The sequence below is a fragment of the Mobula birostris genome, chromosome 9 (assembly GCF_030028105.1).
Source record: "Mobula birostris isolate sMobBir1 chromosome 9, sMobBir1.hap1, whole genome shotgun sequence".
Taxonomy (NCBI): Eukaryota; Metazoa; Chordata; class Chondrichthyes; order Myliobatiformes; family Myliobatidae; genus Mobula; species Mobula birostris.
Window position 1 is genome coordinate 125260252 of NC_092378.1, and position 22519 is coordinate 125282770.

General features: G+C 42.2%; 1 protein-coding gene across 2 annotated transcripts in view; it reads left to right on the plus strand.

The window, feature by feature from the left end:
• The first annotated feature begins 127 nt into the window (after positions 1-127).
• The window catches only part of pmm2 (phosphomannomutase 2), a 37462-nt gene continuing 15070 nt past the window's right edge, over positions 128-22519 (plus strand). For both annotated transcript variants that reach the window (XM_072268750.1, XM_072268749.1), the window contains exons 1-5: positions 128-280; positions 546-657; positions 5046-5122; positions 6203-6294; positions 7265-7364. In XM_072268750.1, the coding sequence (XP_072124851.1) occupies positions 200-280; positions 546-657; positions 5046-5122; positions 6203-6294; positions 7265-7364 (462 nt within the window). In that variant the 5' untranslated portion in view covers positions 128-199. The remainder of the gene's footprint in view (positions 281-545; positions 658-5045; positions 5123-6202; positions 6295-7264; positions 7365-22519) is intronic.

Genomic DNA, 22519 nt, shown 5'->3' on the forward strand with positions numbered 1-22519 from the left:
ACTCTCTGTTGTCATCTCAGCGCCCTGGATTCTGGGAATTGTAGTCTAATGGCGGACGAACCTGCATCTCAGCTTGAGGACAGTCCGACCCAACGCGCCTTTCTCCCAGGATACAGCGCGTCCGAAGCCAAATGCGCCTGCGCGCTGCGACGCCAAAGCGGACGCGGTACGGATTCGCAGATAGTGAAGGTGGGTCAACATGGCAGAATCGGGGAGCGGGCAGACTGGAGATATTCTGTGCCTGTTTGATGTGGACGGAACTCTCACCGAAGCCCGGCAGGTAGGGGTCGGCGCGACAGAGAGAGCGCAGCTTTTAGCGTCAGGGACCGGATGGTTGGTGGCGGAGGCTCGGTTCATTGTAACAAGGGAGCGGAGCAGGTGCCTCCGGGTCTAAAGTGCCTGCCTTTTAAAAGTAACTTGGATAAATATGTCTATTTATCGGAAACTTTGGTTTTGATTACCCGCCTGACGATTCAGCTCTTTTAAAAAAAAAGGGTATATCAACGTGCATCATCCACCGATTTCATTCATATATTTCCCCCTAGAAAATCAGTCAGCCAATGGATGAATTTATGCAGCGTTTAAGAAAAAAAGTGAAAGTTGGAGTTGTGAGCGGTTCTGATGTCGAAAAGATTAAAGAGCAACTCGGAGAGGAGGGTGAGTCATTCACTTTACACAGTTGACTGCGACCTATAACATATCCTGGCAGCCGAGTTTTGGACATTGTCGCCTGACTCTAGTTTGTTCGAGTTGCTTCGTAGAATAAAGACATTTGCTGAACAATAGCAAGTTATAAGTACGTGAAACGTGTCCAGAATTTGACTTAAAAGAGATTTCGCAGCTCAGGGATGTTTGAACCAACGTATATTATACGCGGAGAGGGAAACCAATCAAGTAGTAAGGACGTGGCATCTCCCACATCATAGTAGAGGATAGAACAGTGAGGCACAGTACTGGCCCTTCTGCCCACGTTGCAGTGCCGATATTCAACATGTTCCAAAATCAGTCTAACCCTTCCTTCCCACATAGCCTTGCATTAGAGATCATGCAGCTAACGAGTAATACGAGGAGACAACCCATCATCAAAACTTCAGTCATATCTATTTATTCAGTAGTTTGCCTTTTAATCGAGCAGCCCCGTTTAAGTACAGAGAAAATTTCACAAGGATGTTGCCGGGTCTGGAGGACCCAAGGAAAGATTGAATAGGTTATAACTGTATTCCTTAAAATGTAGAAGATTGAGAGGGGATTTGATGGCAGTATACAAAATTGTAAGGGATATAGATAAGGTAAATACGATCAGGCTTTTTCCACTGAGGTTGTGTGGAACTACAACCAGAGGTCATGGGTTAAGGTTGAAAGGTGAAAAGGGAACACGAGGGGGAAACTTCTTCACTCAGAGCGTCATGCGAGTGTGGAACAAGCTGCCAGCACAAGTGGTGCATGTGCGCTCAATTTCAATGTTTAAGAGATGTTTGGACAGGTACATAGATGGTAGAGGTACAGAGGGCTATGGTACCTGCACAAGTCGATGGGAGGAGGCAGTTTAAATGGTTTCAGAATGGACTAGATGGGCCGAAAAGCCTGTTTCTGTGCTGTACTTCTGATTTTGTGACCTCCTGCTTATACTACTGTTGTCATATTCAGTTACCTGTTTTACCAGATCAGCTAGTAGTGAAAATGTAAACATTTTTAATGAACACTTGCATAAACAAATGTGCATTTACAAATTTAGATTGTCTTTAGGTAGCCCTAAAAGACGACCTTAATGCCTAAAGTGAAACGGTACACCTTCCACAGAGGCCTTGTATTACGTAAGTGAGTAATGTGGTCTGATGTGCCGATCAGAGTGGTGCAGTTTGTCGAGCTGTTGCCTCACAATTCCAGAGACCTGGATTTAATGCTAACCTTGGGGTGCTGCCTGTTTAGGGTTTGCATGTCTATGTGGATTTCCTCCAGGTGTGCCCTTGTTCCTTCCCACAAACATGCTGTTTGTTAATTGGCCATTGTAAATTGCTCCCGTTATCTCAGGTGAGTGGTAGGATTGGGGACGGTTGAATGCGAATTTCAGGAGAATAAAATGGAATTAGTGCAAATTGGGTGTTTGGTCAGCATGGACTCTGTGGGCCAAAGGGCTTGTTTGAAAGCTGTGTCTTTGTGGAATTTATCAAATACTTCTTAATATACTAATCCTACACTAATCCCAAATTATTCTCCCCACGTTCCTATCAATTCCCTCCAATACTAATAAGGGTCAATATATTAACAGTTCTTCAATGTCTTGCCTTTGTTGCTTTATCTTTTCAACTCTTTCTCATTAATAACAGAATAAATTTATTGTCATTGATGTGTCACTATTGTAATCTAAAGTTAAACATGCTAAACCTGACAGTAAATTTGATCGTTAATGGTTTTGCATATTTGTTTTTGGTGTCATAATGCTAACGGTTATAGTACCGTGCAAAATTCATGGGTATGTGGTATATATATTGCCAAAGACTTTTGCACGGTAATGTAATTTTATGTATTGCACAGTACTGCTGACACAAAAAAATTCAAATTTTATGACATATTTGAGTGACAAATCTGATTCTGATATGGTCTCTAATATGGACAGAGTAGATTGGGGGCAGAGAGAGGGGAGGGAGTGGGAAGCACTGGGAAGATATTCTGTAATGATCAATAACCCAATTGATTGGAATCAAACAACCTTGCCTGGTGTCTCAGGGCTGGGTGTGTTTGCACCCACCCCTGGCACTCCTCTGCCGCCTGTCCCACACCCCACCCGCGACACTCCACCCTCACCATTCCCAACATCCTCTGCTCCTGCTAAATTTACAAACTTGCTCTCCACTCCACGTTGACAAATACAGTACTGTGCAAAAGTCTTAGGCACCCTAGCTCTCTTGGTGATGGTGCGGGCTTAGTGCGGTGAAGTTTTGTTAACCAGATGGTCAGTCTAAGATGTTTATAGCGATACAGTGCTGCGTAGGCCCTTCTGGTCCTTTGAGCCATGCTGCCTCAGCAACCCACAACTCCAGTTAACCCTTGCGTAATCAGCGGACAATTTACAATGACTAATTAACCTACCCGGTACATCTTTGGATTGTGGGAGGAAACCAGAGCACTCGGAGAAAATCCATGCATTCCATGGGGAGGATATACCGAGACTCCTTACAGAAAGGCACCGGAATTGAACTCTGAACTCTGAGCACCCTGAAATGTAATAGCATTGCACTAACCGTTAACACAAAAAGTGAGAGCAGGAGTTGAAAGGAAGGGGGATTAAAGCAATGCCTGAATTGTAAAATACACTAAAACTTTTCAAATCCTGAAAATCTGAATCAAAAAAAAAATACACTGAAATTGCCCAGCATATTAGGGAGCACCCATGGAAAGAATCAGAGTTAAAGTTTCAAGGTGCTGATATTTCATCATAGCAACACACATCAAAGTTGCTGGTGAACGCAGCAGGCCAGGCAGCATCTGTAGGAAGAGGTGCAGTCGACGTTTCAGGCCAAGACCCTTCGTCAGGACTAACTGAAGGAAGAGTGAGTAAGGGATTTGAAAGTTGGAGGGGGAGGGGGAGATCCAAAATGATAGGAGAAGACAGGAGGGGGGGGGATAGAGCCAAGAGCTGGACAGGTGATAGGCAAAAGGGGATACGAGAGGATCATGGAACAGGAGGTCCGGGAAGAAAGACGGGGGGGGGGGCAGTGGACCCAGAGGATGGGCAAGAGGTATATTCAGAGGGACAGAGGGAGAAAAAGGAGAGTGAGAGAAAGAATGTGTGCATAAAAATAAGTAACAGATGGGGTACGAGGGGGAGGTGGGGACTTAGCGGAAGTTAGAGAAGTCGATGTTCATACCATCAGGTTGGAGGCTACCCAGGCAGATGCTGCCTGACCTGCTGCGTTCACCAGCAACTTTGATGTGTGTTGCTTGAATTTCCAGCATCTGCAGAATTCCTGTTGTTTGATATTTCATCATAACTAGTTCTGACACAAACTGGAAAGACTGGTTGTTTGAAATAGTTTAAACCCTTTGAAATATGCCAAGTTAGAAGATAAAATGCTGTTTCTTGACGTGCTATAAGCTCCATTGGAACAACTGAAGAAGTTAGAGTGGGATAGATAATTAAAATGATAGACACCCTCATTTTGCAAAGCGGTCACGAATTAGCATTTGATTTCTCCAGTGTAACGGAGAATAGAGTGTACTAAACTAGAGAGGTACAGCTGAATGACTGCTTCAGCTGGAATTGAGTGTTTAGGTCCCTGGAAGAGAAGAGGAATAAGAAGTTTCTTCTGAAATTGCCTGGGAAAGTTCCAGGAGGAGAGGAGTGGACATTGCATTGTAGTCCCTTAGGAATGCAGAGAAGGGGTCAGGAGGGCAAAATGTTTCACATTGAAGCTAGAAAATAGAGAGGATGCATGGTACGTATATCAAATGTGGAGGCTGAGGTGTTGGAAGATGAGAACAGGGGAGTTCTGCATTGTTTTGTGATAGGAGAGTGAGGGCTGCATTGTGTGAAATGGAGCAAGTGTAGTTCAGACCTGTCAGCCTTGTTGGAGGATATCTCTATATATAACAAAATGATTCATGCACCGACACAATTTAATGTTTGTTTTAAGATAGATTAAATTTCTGGATGTCTGGCATGTTTGCAAATTCTCCAGCCTATTGCGTTTTAATTAACATTTTACTTGTTATACTGTATATACTTGTTATACTTCCGAGAAACGGGTAACTTTAAAATTAGCACAGGAAGAGAGGCAAGTGATTATTAGAACCTAGACCACAGCAAGCTGGACATTGGGAATCATGACCAATCCCTCACCCCTATCCAATGGTCAGATAGCAGATTATGGGAGTTGTACTGCAGTATTATCGACTATCTAATGGCTTTGATTTGTCAGTCAGATGTGAAGCAATAAATAAGTAAACCAGATTAATGGACTGTACATAAGAAAAGTTGCAGTATATCCTAAAGAACATGAGCCTTCTGATTATTCTGGATTTTAATGTCTGCCATTTTCTTCCAGTTCTTTCAAAAGCTGATTACGTGTTTGCTGAAAATGGGTTAGTTGCATATAAAGCTGGCAAACTTCTGGCTGTACAGGTAAGTTTTTAACCAAAGGTGATCATCACTTGAATGAGTTAAAAGGTGAAATAAATATTTTGGTCTCATCAGCAGCATGTATTCTCAATCTAGTCTAACTCAAGCCCCATTAAAGTGAGTAATGAGCTAGCAGCTTGATGTACCTGTTATGCTACCACATAACTGGAAAGTTTAAGCAAGCACTTGAATGACAATCTGTAGCAAATGAGTGCTTTTGGCAAGGCCTCCTGTTTGTGTGTAATCTAGGCTGGCCAAATCCTAAAGAACTTTACTTGTAAACTGGTTCTGCCAACATGATAGCTAAGCCTACTTTACCTCATTTTCATTAACCAACCTGTGGTAAATATAACTTTCCTTTGCAGGGTTGGTAAAAATTATTGCCACATAAAACCTGTAGTACATTCTCCATGGTATAGTATGACACAATTGTACAAAACCAGATAGGCTCAAAGTAGACTGGACCATAAAGTCTAGTATCTATATGGTGTAACGAATTTGCAAGAAAAAAGGTACACCAGCAAAATCTGTAAGCAAATACCCCTACTTCATCAGTTGCCAAGTTAGCGGATTTATTCTGTTCAGGGGAGGAGTGGGGAAGAGTATGCTGAGACCAACAGCATACCGAAAAATAAGGTACCACCCTAATGAAGCTGCTAAATAGCGTGCAGTAGACAGAAAGAAATATCCTGACCAGCAGTGGATCAGATTGAACCTCTGCTGACCTACAAAATACCGTCGTGAATGGTGCCTGACTGTTAAACAGCTAATGGGAGGAGGCCTTGCCAAAAGCACTCATTTGCTGGGCCACGTCATCATTAAGGATGGCCCAAGAACGATTAGTGGGAGAGATAAACTCCCTTTTGTTTTTAAAGTCATTATCAATCTTCCTGCTTAAATTATGTTAGCATTTTGAGAACTTTAAACCAATGAATGTGGCAACCTCCAGTTGACTGTTATGGCTGTTTGCATAGTTCATAATGGATTTTAGACTTCTGACTGCCATCGTTATTCTACATGATATGAAACGAACTTGCAGGCAGATTGTTTTAATGGGTAATTTCTTTTATCTCTCTGTTTAAGAACATCCAGAACCATATTGGTGAGGAAATACTTCAGAACTTAATCAACTATTCTTTGAATTATATGGCCAAGATTAAGTTGCCAAGAAAAAGGTAAAACAGAAAGAATTTTTACAATTAGACCACTCATTTTTAGTACAAGTCACACCTGCTCCACTGCTCCAAAATCTGAACTTTGTACGCCTCCATCATATTGCGCACAAGGAAACTTAGCAGGAGAAGGCTGCTTGCCCAGCCTTTCAAAGTGATCATGGCAGATTAGCCCAGGCCTCAACACCTCTTGTGTGGCAGTTACACATAACTTTCTGTTCGCAATCTTTCCAAAATATCTTCCTCCAATGATCTGGCCTCTCAGCCCTCAAGGATAGAGAATTTCAAATGAGAATTCATATATACCTCAGTTTCAAATGACCATCCACTTATCTGGAAGTTTGTCTATTCTTGTGTTGGATAGCATGTGATAGGAGTAATTGTTTGTAATTCCTGCCTTTGAGATTTGGATGCTTTACTTGCAAAACCTGAATCACATTCTTGTAAAATATATCCTGAATTTAAACATTGCTTATGAGTATTAGGGCCGGCTGATGGTGTTGTGGCATCGGCACTGGACTTCAAGGCAGATGGTCTTAAACTCACACCCAGCCGGGTCCCAGCCTGGGCAGCAGCAGTGTCTGCGCAGAACAAAGGCCTGGCAATCTACCTCTGTATCTTGCCATGAAAACCCTATGGTCCACAAGGTCACGAAAAGTCGGACTCGACTAAATGACTGAACAACTATGAGTTTGTATCTTTAATTACTTGATCTGAATTTGATTTCTTTGAATTCATGCCATTTGATTGAATAGCTCTAGACAATTAAAACTAAAATACATCCCCAAAGATAGCAAAATTATATTTGAGGATGTATTTCCTGAGCAGATCATGTTCAAAACTCAGTGCTAAAGAATCCGATAGGATATTAGTCAATGTCATTTATTTTTCTATTCAAAGCAGCTTAAATTTACCACTGTCTAAACATTAATGGAGATTAGCGGCTGTATATAAAACTACCTTTCTTTCACAGAGGCACCTTTATTGAATTCCGTAATGGAATGCTGAACATCAGTCCAATTGGTAGAAGCTGCAGCCAAGAAGAACGTATTGAATTCTTTGAACTTGATAAAGTAAGTTCATTTCTAAATGTTGTTCAACTCTTGGATGAACTGATGTAAGAAATAGTCATTGAAGGTTATCTTGACAAGTAAAAATAATTTGAATGAAAGCAATTACAGGCTGAGGTAATGTTGAGATCACAATAGAGCAGGGGGTTCCCAATCTTTTGTTCTTAATGTTGTGAGCCAGTAACATTAAGCAAGGTTGGGAACCCCTACTATAGTTACCTTAGTCAAAAGATGAAAAATGGTGCTAAATGTATGCAGCACTAATAAGAAATGCCCGTTTTGGGTTAAATAGGTTGAGGAAAGATAAATTCTTTCCCTATACTTCGTCTAGTTGGCAACAATAATACTCCATATGGTGCCTTGGGAACTGAGGTTGCACCACTTAAGGTCTCAGATGCAGCAAGTTCCAAAGGAATGAGCTATGCCCTTTATCTCCAGAATGGAAGGATGCCGTATCACTTGATGTTGCTCTGACTGGCCTCTTCCATTCTTCACTCAGACCAAGGGGGCCCCAAGTAAGATGCCGTCACCAACCCCTACCCTTTTCTTGGCAAAGCCTAAAATTGTGATAAGCAGAACATTTACTACTTTTATACAAATTTGTCTGTGAATGAGAAGTGTTTGACGTTGATATAAGCATTACATATTCATAAGTGTATATGTGACCACCTCACAGTGGCTCGTAATAAACCAGGTTCATTAGCTAACTCTGGCTAACGGCCATGAGACTAAACATCGCCTGGGTAACAGTGAGAAATGAGACTGAGCATCACCTGGGTGACAGTGAGAAATGAGACTAAGCATCGCCTGGGTAACAGAAGGCCTCCTTCAATAAGCAGAACACGTCTAGAATTGGTATGATTCAGTTCAACCAAACAGGAAAGTTGGAATGTTCTGATGAGGGAATGGAAATTATGGTGATTGTTGTGTAAATGCTGCCCCAAGCAGTTATCATTCACTAGGAAATAACAGGTCTTACACCAGCATCAAATTAAAATGGGAGTATATTTACCAGTATTTCAACTTTAACAAACACAATGGAGAAAGGGCCCACTACAGTTAAACCAGTCTAAATGTGCACATAACCACTGGAGCTCATTTCTGGAGTAGTTGGTGCTTCACTTTGATCACTCAGTGCATGAGTACTCTCACGCCCTCTGTGTGAGGGGCACCAGCCACAATTCAAACTTTGCTGGAAAACCATTTCAAATGAACTGGCTAACTCAGTATTGGCATTTTCTCCTTGGAACCATTCATCTGCACAAAGCACTTCCTACATGGGGTCTTTCCTTCAAGTGGCATTCTGCGAGCATCTTCCCTTGTGCTTTGCTCTGCACCATCTTTGCCTTCCAGCACTTCCCAACAAAAGACTCAAAACCAGACTACTGTCATTCAAAAATCTAATCCTGTCCAGCACTCTCGAATGTTCCATGGCATCCCACTGGCACCAGACAAACCCAACTGGCTGACACACATAAAAGTTGCAGTGTACCTCTTCCATTAGATGCTGCCTGGCCTGCTGCGTTCACCAGCAACTTTTATGTGTGTTGCTTGAAATTCCAGCATCTGCAGATTTCCTCGTGTTTGCCCAAATGGCTGATACAACATTCCTAGGCTAAGCTAAGCAAACACTCCTTATCTCAGCCGAAACCAAAACACTAGTCTGTGAAGCTTAACAAAACACACTGCGTTTGCAGAAAAACTGCTAAAATAAAATACCTCACAGCATAGCAGTAGAAATACAATAAAACGTGTTCTTAACCACAATGTTACATATATATTTCATTTCACTTTCAAATAATTTGTTACTGTTATGAGAAGTGTTAATTGCATATCCATCTTTTTAACAGGTGCATTTTATGTGTAGCAATAAATGAACTGTTGGATGAACTCTCAATTAGCATCTGAAATGCTGATTATCCTTTTCTTAGGTTCCCCCAGAAGGTTGTTTTTTTTACTCCAGATTTTAGCATCTGCAGTCTCCTGTGCCTCAGGCGTTTCATATAACTGATGACATCCCTGCCATTGGCTTTGAATTATGGAATAATTTCAGGCTAAATTGATGTTTCTATTTAAGATGTGTTTTGATCAACTCTTCAGTCTTTGTAATATGTGACTTAGGAACTTGTAATTTGTTCCTTTTACACAAGGAACAGAATTTATCCTGAACTCTTTTAATGTAGAAGAAAACATTTACTGTCACTGTTCTTCATTCTGGTTTGTTCTGTTCATTTTTTTCTTTGCACTACTTAGTTAATTTATTTTTATATTCTAATTTATAATTTTCTTATTTCTTATTCTAACTTAGTTTTTTATTGTATATTGCAATATAGAGTTGCCGCAAAACAACAAATTTTGTGATATTTGCCAATGATATTAAACTTTATTCTGATTTCTAGTGTTTTTACAGAGATGGTTAAAATAATTTACAAGTTTTTAAAAAAACTAGAAATTTATAGTATTTTAGTTGATTTTTCTTGTAAAGCAAAATATAAATCCCACTTACTGTCAAAATTCCCTTAATATCTCATAATCGAAATTCTCTGATCTCCCTAAAGGAGATGCATGGCTGTTTGGATTCAGAATTGGCTTGCTGGTAGAAGACAGGGCAATGGTCAATGGGATTTACTTTGGCTGAAGGTCCATGAGTACTGGTGTTCCACAGGGACTTGTACTGGCACCTCTGCTGTTTATGATATTGGATGAAAACATGGATGGGTGGGTGAGTAAGTTTGCAGACAATATGAAGATTAGTAACATTGTGGATAGTGTAGAAGATTGTCAAAGTATATAGCTGGATATAGATCAGTTGCAGAAATGGGCAGAGAAATGGCAGATACAATTCCAATGTAGTGTCAGTTATAATCCATCTTTTTTTGTTGGCATGGTAAATTACTGGAAACTGCTTCATACCTTTCAAAGCTCTGGGACATAAACTTTTGCCAGTGACTAACAACTTCCACCTGTGGCTTCCTGCAGCGTTGGAGAAGCCCAACACAGTGACGCAATCTTTTGATGCTTTGTAACCTGTTGGTGATTCTGCATCCTCTAGTTAGTGTTCGACTTGGAGTACAACGCCAATATAAGGCGATTCTTCCACATTGCTGGCCTGCTCGTGACTTAAATTTTCATCAGAAACTAACTTGGCGAAGTCATCAACAAACTGCTGCTGCTCCCTTGTCTGCTGACTGTGTTTCAACACACACTGCACAAAATTTTATGCCTTGTCACTGCTTGAAGTGCTGAAGCCACCCTTCACCGTAATTGCACGCATAATCAAGTCCTAATTCATAATTTCGCTTTTTCCTTCACCATCTGTCCTGTTAGTTCTACACCTTCACTGATGCGGAGTTTAAACCACTTTATGAGAACGTTATCTAGTTGTACACATTAGTTTTTTTTCTGATTCGCTGTCAGTAAAGAACTGAAACCATTTTCTTCGTTTCTTTATATCATAAACTGTGGAAGAGTCAATATTACACAAGTCGCATATGCTTTTCAGACGCACCACTGACAAGTTTTTTCAGAAATACCACCTTACCTTTTATAGGTAACGTGTAGTGTTTATGCTTTATGTCATGAGAAATACTTCCTTTATTCAATGAAGACATGACTGGGGCTAGATAAGCAAAGATTATAAAAATAAATGGAGAATATTACAGGAATCACTTGTTGCTTTTAAAGACCATGCCAGCAGCTGATACTGCAAATGGTGCCACCAAATCAGTGTTGGCGCGGCAATGCAGGAAATTTGAAATTAGGCTGTAGAAAACGAACCAGCTGTGGAACTGGATTACTGATTGCCAGATTCAAGATGGTCGACCTGTATAAAGTTTCAGAAGATTGGAGAGTTCCACTGTTCATGAAGTGTACCAAGAACTGGGTGTGGAACTACAAGCTGGTGAGCCTGAGTTCAATCATAGGAAAGTTACTGGAAGAAATTCTAAGGGACAAGATCAGCTATTGATTGGATAGTTGTGGCCTGATCAGGAATAGTTAGCATGGTTTTGAGCATGGCAAATGATGTCTGATGAACTGTTTTGGATTTTTTTTGAAGAAGTAACTAAGAGAATAGGTGAGGATAAGGCAGTGGATGCTTTCTATGTAGACTAGTAAGGCCTTTGACAAGGTCCTGCATGGCAGCCTGATCTGATTGCTTAGGATACTGGGGAGCTAGCAGAGTGAATTCTGAATTGGTTCCATGCTGGGAGGCAGAAGATAATGTTTGCTGGTCAATTCTCCAACTTGAAGCCTGTGACTAGTGGCGTGCTCCAGGGTCTGGTATTCACTATTTGGTGATTTGGATGTGAATGTACGTGGGATGATTAGCAAGTTTGCTGATACTAAATTGGCGGTCTTGTTGATAGTGAAGTAAGCTACAATGAATTGCAAAGAGGTCTTGGTCATTTAGCGAGATGGGCTGTGGAATGACAAATGGATTTCAACTTAGATAACTGTGAGGTGTTGCATTTTGGACACTGAAACCAGGGTGGGACCTATACAGTGAATGGCAGGCACTGATGAGTGTTGTGGAACGCAGGGATCTGAGAGTACAAGTGCACTGTTTGCTTAAAGTAGCCACACAATTGACTGGGTGGTAAAGAAGATGCTTAGCATTTTGACCTTCAGACAGGGCACCAAGTTCAGGAGTAGGAAAATTGTATTGCAGTTCAGTGAGATGTTATGAGACTGTACTTGGAGTACTGTATAGTTTTGATCACCATATTATAAGAAAGGCATTGTCATGCTGGAGAGAGTGCAGAAGAGAGATTTACGAGGATGCTACCTGGATTAGAGGGCCTGAGCTGTAGGGAGCGTTCGGCCACACTGGATCTTTATTTCCTTGAGTTGAGGATAATGAGGGATGACCTCACAAGAATTTACAGAATCAGAAGGGGTATAAATAATGTGCATGATCGTCTTTTCCCCACGGCTGGGGAGTCCTAAACTAAAGGGCAGAGCAACAAGAAAAGAGGGGAGAGATTTAGGAGAGACCTGAGAGGTAACTACTTTGCACAGAAGGTAATGAATACCTTGAATGGGCTGCCAGAGAATGTGGTCAATGTGGGTACAATTGCAACATTTAAGGGGCATTTGGTTAGATAAATAGGGGGAGGGGCTTAGAGAGTTATGGGCTGAACACAGGCAACTGGGTGCATCAGGGAGGATGCTATGGTCAGCATGGACCAGTTGGATCGGAGGGCCTAATTTTGTGTTATATTACTCCTCCAGATGTTATACTCCTCTTGCTCTGGATTTCTGAGTCTCTGATTCATTTTCTTCCAATGTAGTGACAGTGACATGGTTAGAAATGTAATTCAAATAAGTGCTATGTACTCAGGCAACACACATCAAAGTTGCTGGTGAACACAGCAGGCCAGGCAGCATCTGTAGGAAGAGGTGCAGTCGACGTTTCAGGCTGAGACCCTTCGTCAGGACTATATACTGCACATTTATACTCAGTGGTCACTTTATTAGGTACCTCCACTGAGTGTAGGTTCCTGATCTTCTGCTGCTGTAGCCCAACCACTTCAAGATTTGTTGTGCATTCAGAGATGCTCTTCTGCACACCACTGTTGTAACTGTTATTTGAGTTACTGTTGCCTTTCTGTCAGCTTGAACCAGTCTGGCCATTCTCCTCTGCCCTCTCTCATTAACAAGGCATTTTTGCCCTCAGAACTGCCTCTTGTTGGATGTGTTTGTTCTTTGCACCATTATCTGTAAACTCTAGAGACTGCTGTGTATGAAAATCCCAGGGGACCAGTAGTTTCTGAGATGTTTAAAGCACCCTGTCTGACATCAACAATCATTACATGGTCAAAGTCACTTGGATTACATCTCTTCCTCATTCTGATGTTTGGTATGAACATCAACTGAACCTCTTGACCATGTCTGCATGCTTTTAACCATTGAGTTGTTGTCGCATGTTTGGCTGATTAGATATTTGCATGACCAAGCAGGTATACCTAAAATAGTGGCCATTGAGATTATAATAGGCAAGATAAGAATTCAAGCAGCAAATTCTATTTGAATATTTGAATTTGAATAAAGTCTAATTACCCGTGAAGTGTTGTCCATGGGGTTTTAATTCACTCATTTTCTAGTCATAGTGAACCTCCAAACAAAAGCATGTGAAGTGTACATCTAGACACAAGAGATTTCTACAACTGCTGGAAACCTAGAGTCTCTCACAGTGCCAGAGGAACTCCACAGGCCAGGCAGAAATAAACAGTCAACATCTCAGGCCAAGATGCTTCATCATGACTGGAAAGGAAGTGGGAAGAAGCCGGGATAAAGAAGATGGGGTGGAGGGAAAGGAGTACGAGCTGGCAGGTGGTAGATGAAGCTCGGTTAGGGAAAGGTATATGGGCTCCATAGGCTGAGGATTGGCTTACCCAAATTATATTTGAATTGATCATCTCACACTTAAATGATGTGTGTGGTTCTGCTCATTGTCTGTAGAGGAGTGGAAAGAAAGGAGATTTATCTCAGAACTGTTAGTAAAACCTCTCATCCTATAAACAAAATGTTTGAGAAATTACCATGTAAAATTGTGTGTGTTTTAAAAAAAAAAGTGAATATCCTCAAGTGATCTAAGTCAGGAGTGGGGGTTATTGCTGTTGGGGAATAGATGAGTGTTAAGTTGAAAACTATTAGTTAAAGAAGATCCATTGAGTCTTGCTGGTTGGATGAGCTAAGGAAAGTTATTTGGTACTAGACAATGGGGTGACCTGTTGGGGCACCCTTTGAGAGAAGGGTAGTGCAGTTTGATGTGACCAGAATGAACATTAAATTTTCCTGAATGCTATTGGTATTGCTTTGCTTTGGAAATTGAAGAAGAAAACTTCAGTTTATTAAAGAAGAACAACACATAGCAAGGCAAATATAGCTCCTTGTTTAACGAAGGACACTTATGATGGCATCACCTCTGGTTGATCTGCCACCCTTGTGCCTTTCGTTGTCATTCTGGAGATGTGCAGTCCTTTCATCCACTGTCTCTTCATCTCTTCTGCTTATTCTTTGTCTGTGATCTTGGAGATGTGCATTCCTCTGCTTCTTTGTCTCTTCCTCTCTCCTCCTCCTCTGCCTGTTTTTATCATTCTAGAGACATGCAGCCCTTTCATCCCACGTCTCTTCATCTCTTCTGCTGTTTGTTGTTTGTCTTTGATCCTGGAGACGTGCATTTCTCAGCTCCTTTGTCTCTTCATTTCTCCTTCTATGCCAGTTGTTGTCATTTTTGGAGACATGCATGCCTCTCCTTCTCTGTCTCTTCTTCTCTTATCTTTTTTGTCCTGACTCTTTGATCCTGGAGTCGTGCGGCCCTGGCCTCATCCGATTCTTGTTCTCTCCCTCTCCTTGCCGCTTCCCAACGATTTTTGGCGTCGTCCCTTGACCATAATATCCCCCTTCTCTTTCCACGTGGCATAATTAGGCTGACCATATTTTTTTTTACCCTAATGCTGGATAGAAGATACGAAGCAGTAACACCAAAGCCTCCAGGATGCTGATATTTCTTGATGATATGGTTGGCGCTCTCCTAAATGAACGTGATATAGTCACTGCTGTCCTTTGATGAGTGTCTCGAAGTACGTCATTACAATAACATTTAATTATCTCTTATTGATGGGTCTCAGTTTGATCTGTCCCAATCCTGCACGTGCTGATGGTGATTAGCAGAATGTGACCACTCGAAATAGAGCTGCCCTGCCCTTTTGCTGCGGTTGGTGTCGCTGCTGTGAGCATCAGGAGTCGCTTCTGAGGCTGGCCATGTGCATGCGTCGTGGTGTGGCATCATGGTTTCCATCATGGCTGACATCGGCTCTGGGGTGAAAGCGGGGCTGTTGATTTTGGCGAGTGAGCAATTTTATACGAATATATAACCCTGAACTTTGCCTGTATTCTGTAAGTCAGCACATTTTAAGTCGATTTAGCCAAAAATAGTGCCGCTGTAATGCACTGTTTGCGCTAATGGGAGGTCACAAACAGAGCATGAGAGTTTTAGTAGTATATAGATAGCTAGACACAAGAGGGGAAGTCTTTAGTCTAACGTACCTTTCCTTTTCACCTCAGTGACTAATATAAAATCAGCCTAACTTTCATTGAAGTCTCTAAACTTTGTCACATGGTGGTGCTATAGCACCATAAGTGATTTGCATTTTTTAATGCAGATTTTAATAAAAAAAAGTTCTGCAAGTTTTCTATAACTAAATTTCCTCAGCATGACCTGACATTAAACACATGAAAATGGAAATTGTAGTAGGCTACCCAGACCCTCAATTCTGCCATGCCATTCAAAATGATGACAACTAATCTACCCCAGGTCTCAGATCTGTGTCTGATCTCCACAGCCCCTCAATTCCCAATCTTTCAAATATTTATCTTCCTCCTCCTAAATTACTTCTAATGAGCTGGCTTCCAGAGCTCATTATTCCAGAGTTTCGACATCTTCTGCGGGAAGAAATTTCTGTAAACTATTTTAAATGACAATTTAAAAATAAAGAGACAAAGTCCCCTTGTTCAAGACACTTCCATGAGTGAAAATCCTTTGATATCTACTCTGTCAAGTCTGAGGACTTCAGTAGGATCACCCATTAGTCTACTAAACTCCAAAAACAGACCTCGCTTGTTTAGCTTCTCTTGATAGGACAATGCTCTCATCCCAGGAATTAGCCTGGACAGCTCTCTTGATTGCATCCAATGTTGTTATAACCTTCCATGTGTTAGGGAACCAAAGCTGCACAATATTCAAAATGTTGCGTTACAAACTACAAAACTTTTTATTTCCAACTTCATAAGACCACATAAGATACAGGAGCAGAAGTAGGCCATTCGGCCCATTGAGTCTGCTCCGCCATTCAGTCATGGGCTGTTCTAATTCTTCCAGTCATCTCCACTCCCCTACCTTCTCCCCATACCTTTTGATGCCCTGGCTAATCAAGAACCTATCTATCTCTGCCTTAAATCCACCCAAAGACTTGACCTCCACAGCCGCTCGTGGCAACAAATTCCACAGATTTACCACCCTCTGATTAAAGTAATTTCTCCGCATCTCTGTTCTAAATTGACATCCTTCAATCCTGAAGTGGTACTCTGTTGTCTTAGACTCCCCTACCATGGGAAATAACTTTGCCGTATCTAATCTGTTCAGGCCTTTTAACATTTGGAATGTTTCAATGAGCTCTCCCCCACCCCGCCCCCCCATTCTCCTGAACTCCAGGGTACCCAAGAGCTGCCAGGCATTCCGCTTACAGTAACCCTCTCATTCCTGAAATTATTCTCCTGAATCTTCTCTGAACCCTCTCCAATGTCAGTATATCCTTTCAAAAATAAGGAGCCCAAAACTGCACACATTACTCCAAGTGTGGTCTCACTTCATCACATCCCTGCTCTTATATTCTATACCTCTAGAAATGAATGCCAACATTGCATTTGCCTTCTTCACTGCTGACTCAACCTGGAGGTTTACCTTTTGGGTATCCTGCACAAGGACTTCCAAGTCCCTTTGCTTCTCTGCATTTTGAATTCTCTCCCCATCTAAGTACTAGTCTGCCCATTTATTTCTTCCACCAAAGTGCATGACCATAGACTTTCCAACATTGTATTTCACTTGCCACTTCTTTGCCCATTCTCCTAAATTACCTAAGTCTCTGCAGGCTCAACACTACCCACTCCTCCACCTATCTTTGTATCATCGGCAAATTTATCCACAAATCCTTTAATCCCGTAGTCCGAATCATTGACATACATCGTAAAAAGCAGTAGTCCCAACACCGACCCCTGTGGAACTCCACTGGTAACTGGCAACCAAGCCAGAATAGGATCCCTTTATTCCCTCTCTCTTTTGTTTTCTGCCGATCCGCCAATGCTCTACCCATGCTAGTAATTCCCCTGTAGTTCCATGGGATCTTACCTTGCTAAGCAGCCTTCTGTGCAGCACCTTGTCAAAGGCCTTCTGAAAATCCAAGTACGTTCACATCTACTGCATCTCCTTTGTCTACCCTGCTTGTAATTTCCTCAAAAAATTGCAGTAGGTTAGTCAGGCAGGATTTTCGTTTTTGGAAACCGTGCTGGCTTTGGTCTCTCTTGTCATGTGCCTCCAGGTACTCTATAATCTCATTCCTAACAATCTATTCCAACAACTTCCCAACCACTGATGTCAGGCTAACAGGTCTATAGTTCCTTCTGCTGCCTCCCACCTTTCTTAAGTAGTGGAGTAACATTTGCAATTTTCCAGTCATCCGGTACAATGCCAGAATCTATCAATTCTTGAAAGATCATTGTTAATGCCTCCACAATCTCTCCAACTACTTCCTTCAGAACCCGAGGGTGCATTCCATCAGATCCAGGAGATTTATCCGCCCTCAGACCATAAGCTTCCTGAGCCCCTCCTCAGTTGTAATTTTCACTGCACATACTTCACTTCCCTGACACTCTTGAAAGTCTGGTATACTGCAGATGTCTTCCACTGTGAAGACTGATGCAAAATATGCATGCAGTTCCTCTGCCATCTCTGCATCTCTCATTACAATATCTCCAGCATCATTTTCTATTGGTTCTATATCTACCCTCAACTCTCTTTTGCTCTTTATATACTTAAGGCTTTTAGTATCTTCTTTGATATTAGTCGCCAGTTTCCTTTCATAATTCATCTTTTCTTTCCTAATGACCTTCTTAGTTTTCTTCTGCAAGTTTTTAAAAGCTTCCCAATCCTCTATCTTCCCACTGGCTTTGGTTTCCTTGTATGCCCTCTCTTTTGCTTTTATTTTCTCTTACTTCACTCGTCAGCCACAGTGGTATCCTTCCATTCAAAAATTTCTTCTTATTTGGAATATATCTGTCTTGCACTTCCCTGATTTTTCGCAGATATTGCAGCCATTGCTGTTCTGTCCTTCCTGCTAGTGTCCCTTTCCAGTCAACTTTGGCCAGTTCCCCTTCTCATGCCATTGTAATTTCCTTTATTCAACTGAGACACGGACACATTGGAATTTACTTTCTTCTTCTCAAATTTCAAAATGAACTCAATCATATTGTGATCACTGTTCCCTAAGGATTCCTTAACCTTAAGCTCTCTTACCTCCTCCGGATCATTGTACAACACCCAATCCAGCACAGCTGATCCCCTAGTGGGCTCAACAACAAGCTGTTCTAAAGAGCCATCCCTTAGTCATTCTACAAATTCTCCCTCTTGAGATCCAGTACTGGCCTGGTTTTCCCAATCCACTTTCATGTTAAAATCCCCAATTATGGACATTGCACTACTGACATGCCTTTTCCATCTCCTGCTGTAATTTGTAATCCACATCCCAGCTGCTGTTTGGAGGCCTGTATACAACTGCCATTAGGGTCCTTTTACCCTTGCCATTTCTTAACTCAACCCATAGAGACTCGACACCTTGTGATTCTATGTCATCCCTTTCTAATGATTTAATATTATTTCTTATACACAGGGCCACACCAGCCCCTCTGCCTGCTAACCTATCTTTCTAATACATCATTTATCCTTGGACGTTCAGCTCCCAGTGGCAACCATCCTTTAGCCAAGTTTCAGAGATAGCCACAACGTCATACTTGCCAACCTGTAGCTGAATTTCAAGATTGCCCATTTTATTTCTTATTCTGCATGCATTCAAATATAACACTTTCAGTCCAGTATTTGTTGCTTTCTGTTTTAACTGCACCACACCGCTATTGCTTTGTAGATCATCCCACTGGCTGTGATTATGCCTCATCTCCTGCCTGTTCTTTCTATCATCTCTGTTGCACACTATCTTTGATTTATTTGTTTCCCCCTTCCTCAGCTCTATCACTCTAATTCCTATCTCCCTGCCAAATTAGTTTAAACCCTCCCTAATAGCTCTATTAAACCTGCCAGCTAGGATATTGGACCCCTTTGGGTTCAGGTGTAACCTGTCCTCTTTGTGAGGGTCGTACCTCCCCCAGAAGAGGCCCCGATGATCCAGGAACCCAAAGTCCTGCCCTCTACACTAGTCTCTCAGCCACGCATTAATATGCCTGATTGTGCTACTCTTGCACTCATTAGCACGTGGCACAGGCAGCAATCCTGAGATTACTACCCTGGAGGTCCTGCTTTTCAGCTTCCTACCCAACTCCCTGAATTCACTCTTCAGGATCTCCTCCCTTTTTCTACCAATGTCATTGGTACCAACATGTACCAAGACTTCTGGCTGTTTACCCTCTCCCTTCAGAATACTCTGCACCCGATCCGAGGCATCCCGTACCTTGGCACCTGGGAGGCAACACAACATGCGGGTATCTCTATCAGGCTGACAGAACTTCCTGTCTGTTCCCCATCACTATGGAATCCCCTATGATTACCACATTGCTCAGCATCATCTCTTCCTTCTGCACCACGGAACCAGGCTCAGTGCCAGAGACCCGATTGCCGTGGCGGTCCTCTGTCAGGTCACTCCCCTCAACAGCATCCAAAACGAGATAACGATTACTGAGGGGGATGGCCACAGGGGTGCTCTCTACAATTTGAGCTCTTTCCATCCCTTCCCTGACAGTCACCCACTTATCTAACTCCTGCAGCCTCGGGGTGACTAACTCCCTGTAGCTCCTACCTATCTACTGCTCACTTTCCCTCATAAGCTGTAGGTCATCAAACCACAGCTCCAGATCCCTAACGCGTTTTCTCAGGAGCTGCATCTCGGTGCGCCTGGCACAGGTGTGGCCATCTGTGAGACTGGAAGATTCCTAGGATTCCCACATCTGACACCCAGAGCAAAGCACTAACCCTACAGATATGCTCTCTATTCCTCAAAAAATGCAAGGAAAAAGCCAAGTCCACTTACCCACTTACCTCGCCGAAGCCCGAATGAGCCAAAGCCCTACCACTCTGACTCAGACCACTCTGCTAGGCAGTGTCTTCCTTTTACGCCTGAACCTTCTCTGTTCTCCAGCACATGATTGGGACACCAGTTATAGCTGAGTTCCCGCAAAGCTTTCCCCTTTTAAACTTCGCTTCCAGACCTGTGCGCCACCTCCTCTCTCATAGCTCTCCATCTCACAATTGGTGTGCTGGTTCATCATAGAAATAAAAGCTCACTCTTTTGCAGTTTCTCTCCTTTTTCCCCACTTACTGAGTCTCACAAGAAATTCCATTTGCCAAATTTTCATCCACTCTCTCCAACCCTCTACTCATTGAGGTCACAATGTTCTCATCACGAGTTGCCCTTTCACCTACTTCTTTGTGTTGTTGGCAAATTTAAATATCTTGCATTCTGCTTCCTCCTCTATGCCAGTAATATAAATAGTAAATAACTGAAGGTCAAGAAGTGATCACTGGGGTACACCACTAACTACAGTTATGTGTGATAGAATCTAAAAGCTATCATTGTAAATAGGTAACTGGCTGTTGGTCAGTTGGGTTCAAAGGATTGTCTTTCCAAAAAGTAGAATTGTTGAGTCTCAAGTCAACAAAAGTTTTGATTTTTTTTTTAGTGTTTTTTGCAAGAAGTGTTTCTCCTGGTTGTTTTGAAGCCGTTCATGAAATTGAGCCTTATGATCTGAAAACTTCTATTGGTGTAATTATTCCTGAAAGACTTGCTGTGTTAGCAACTACATTAGTTTACAGTAATCAGAAACTTGAATTACATAGGAACAGAGCTAAACCTAATACCTCACATACCAGAAATCATTATCATTCATACTGAAATTTCTAACAACCAGCATACATAATGTTTTTGAGTTCAGAGATGCATGCCTGTGTTTCATCGTTAAATGGCTCCAAATGTATGTTTTACTCTGCAGTTTTCCTTTAGAGACTTCCAGTATTGAATCCAGTACCTTATATCACCCTTCAACTTTAGAAATTAAGAGGATATGAACTCATAATTTAAGACCTGGTATTGCAATCGAATTACTTTGTGTGCTTTGTAAGGTCACTGTCTTTCAGGCAGCACTGGAACTGATTATCTGTATTCTCTAGATGTCTGGCAAGGATTTTGTTGTATTTATGTACCACTTGCACATTGCTAGAAAACATAGCTAACAATGCAATGGCCTTTTTTCCTTGTCCTTCTATAACACCATAAAAACAAACTGGTATATTTTCTTAATCAAATCTAGATGAGTTTATTATTAAACCACAATTACAATAGGTGACACTTCTCACGCTCTGAATTTCTTCAATTATTTTAAGTTCCCTGGCCCCCACCGCTTTATTTTCACCATGGATGTCCAGTCCCTATATACCTCCATCCCCCACCAGGAAGGTCTCAAAGCTCTCCGCTTCTTTTTGGATTCCAGACCTAACCAGTTCCCCTCTACAACCACTCTCCTCCGTCTAGCGGAATTAGTCCTTACTCTTAATAATTTCTCCTTTGGCTCCTCCCACTTCCTCCAAACTGAAGTTGTAGCTATGGGCACCTGTATGGGTCCCAGCTATGCCTGCCTCTTTGTTGGCTTTATGGAACAATCCATGTTCCAAGCCTATACTGGTATCTGTCCCCCACTTTTCCTTCGCTACGTCGACGACTGCATTGGTGCTGCTTCCTGCACATATGCTGAGCTCGTTGACTTCATTAACTTTGCCTCCAATTTTCACCCTGCCCTCAAGTTTACCTGGTCCATTTCCAACACCTCCCTCCCCTTTCTTGATCTTTCTGTCTCTATCACTGGAGACAGCTTATCTACTGATGTCTACTATAAGCCTATGGATTCTCACAGCTACCTGGACTATTCCTCTTCCCACCTTGTCTCTTGCAAAAATGCCATCCCCTTATCGCAATTCCTCTGTCTCCAACGCATCTGCTCTCAGGATGAGGCTTTTCATTCCAGGACGAAGGAGATGTCCTTTTTTTAAAGAAAGGGGCTTCCATTCCTCCACGATCAACTCTGCTCTCAAACGCATCTCTCCCATTTCACACATATCTGCTCTCACCCAGTCCTCCCGCCACCCCACTAGGAGTAGGGTTCCCCTTGTCCTCACCTACCATCCTACCAGCCTTGGGGTCCAACATACAATTCTCCGTAACTTCCGCCACCTCCAACGGGATCCCACCACGAAACACATCTTTCCCTCCCCCCACCCTTCTGCTTTCCACAGGGATCGCTCCCTCCGTGACTCCCTTGTCCATTCGTTTCCCCGCCCCATCCCTTCCCACCGATCTCCCTCCCAGCACTTATCCTTGTAA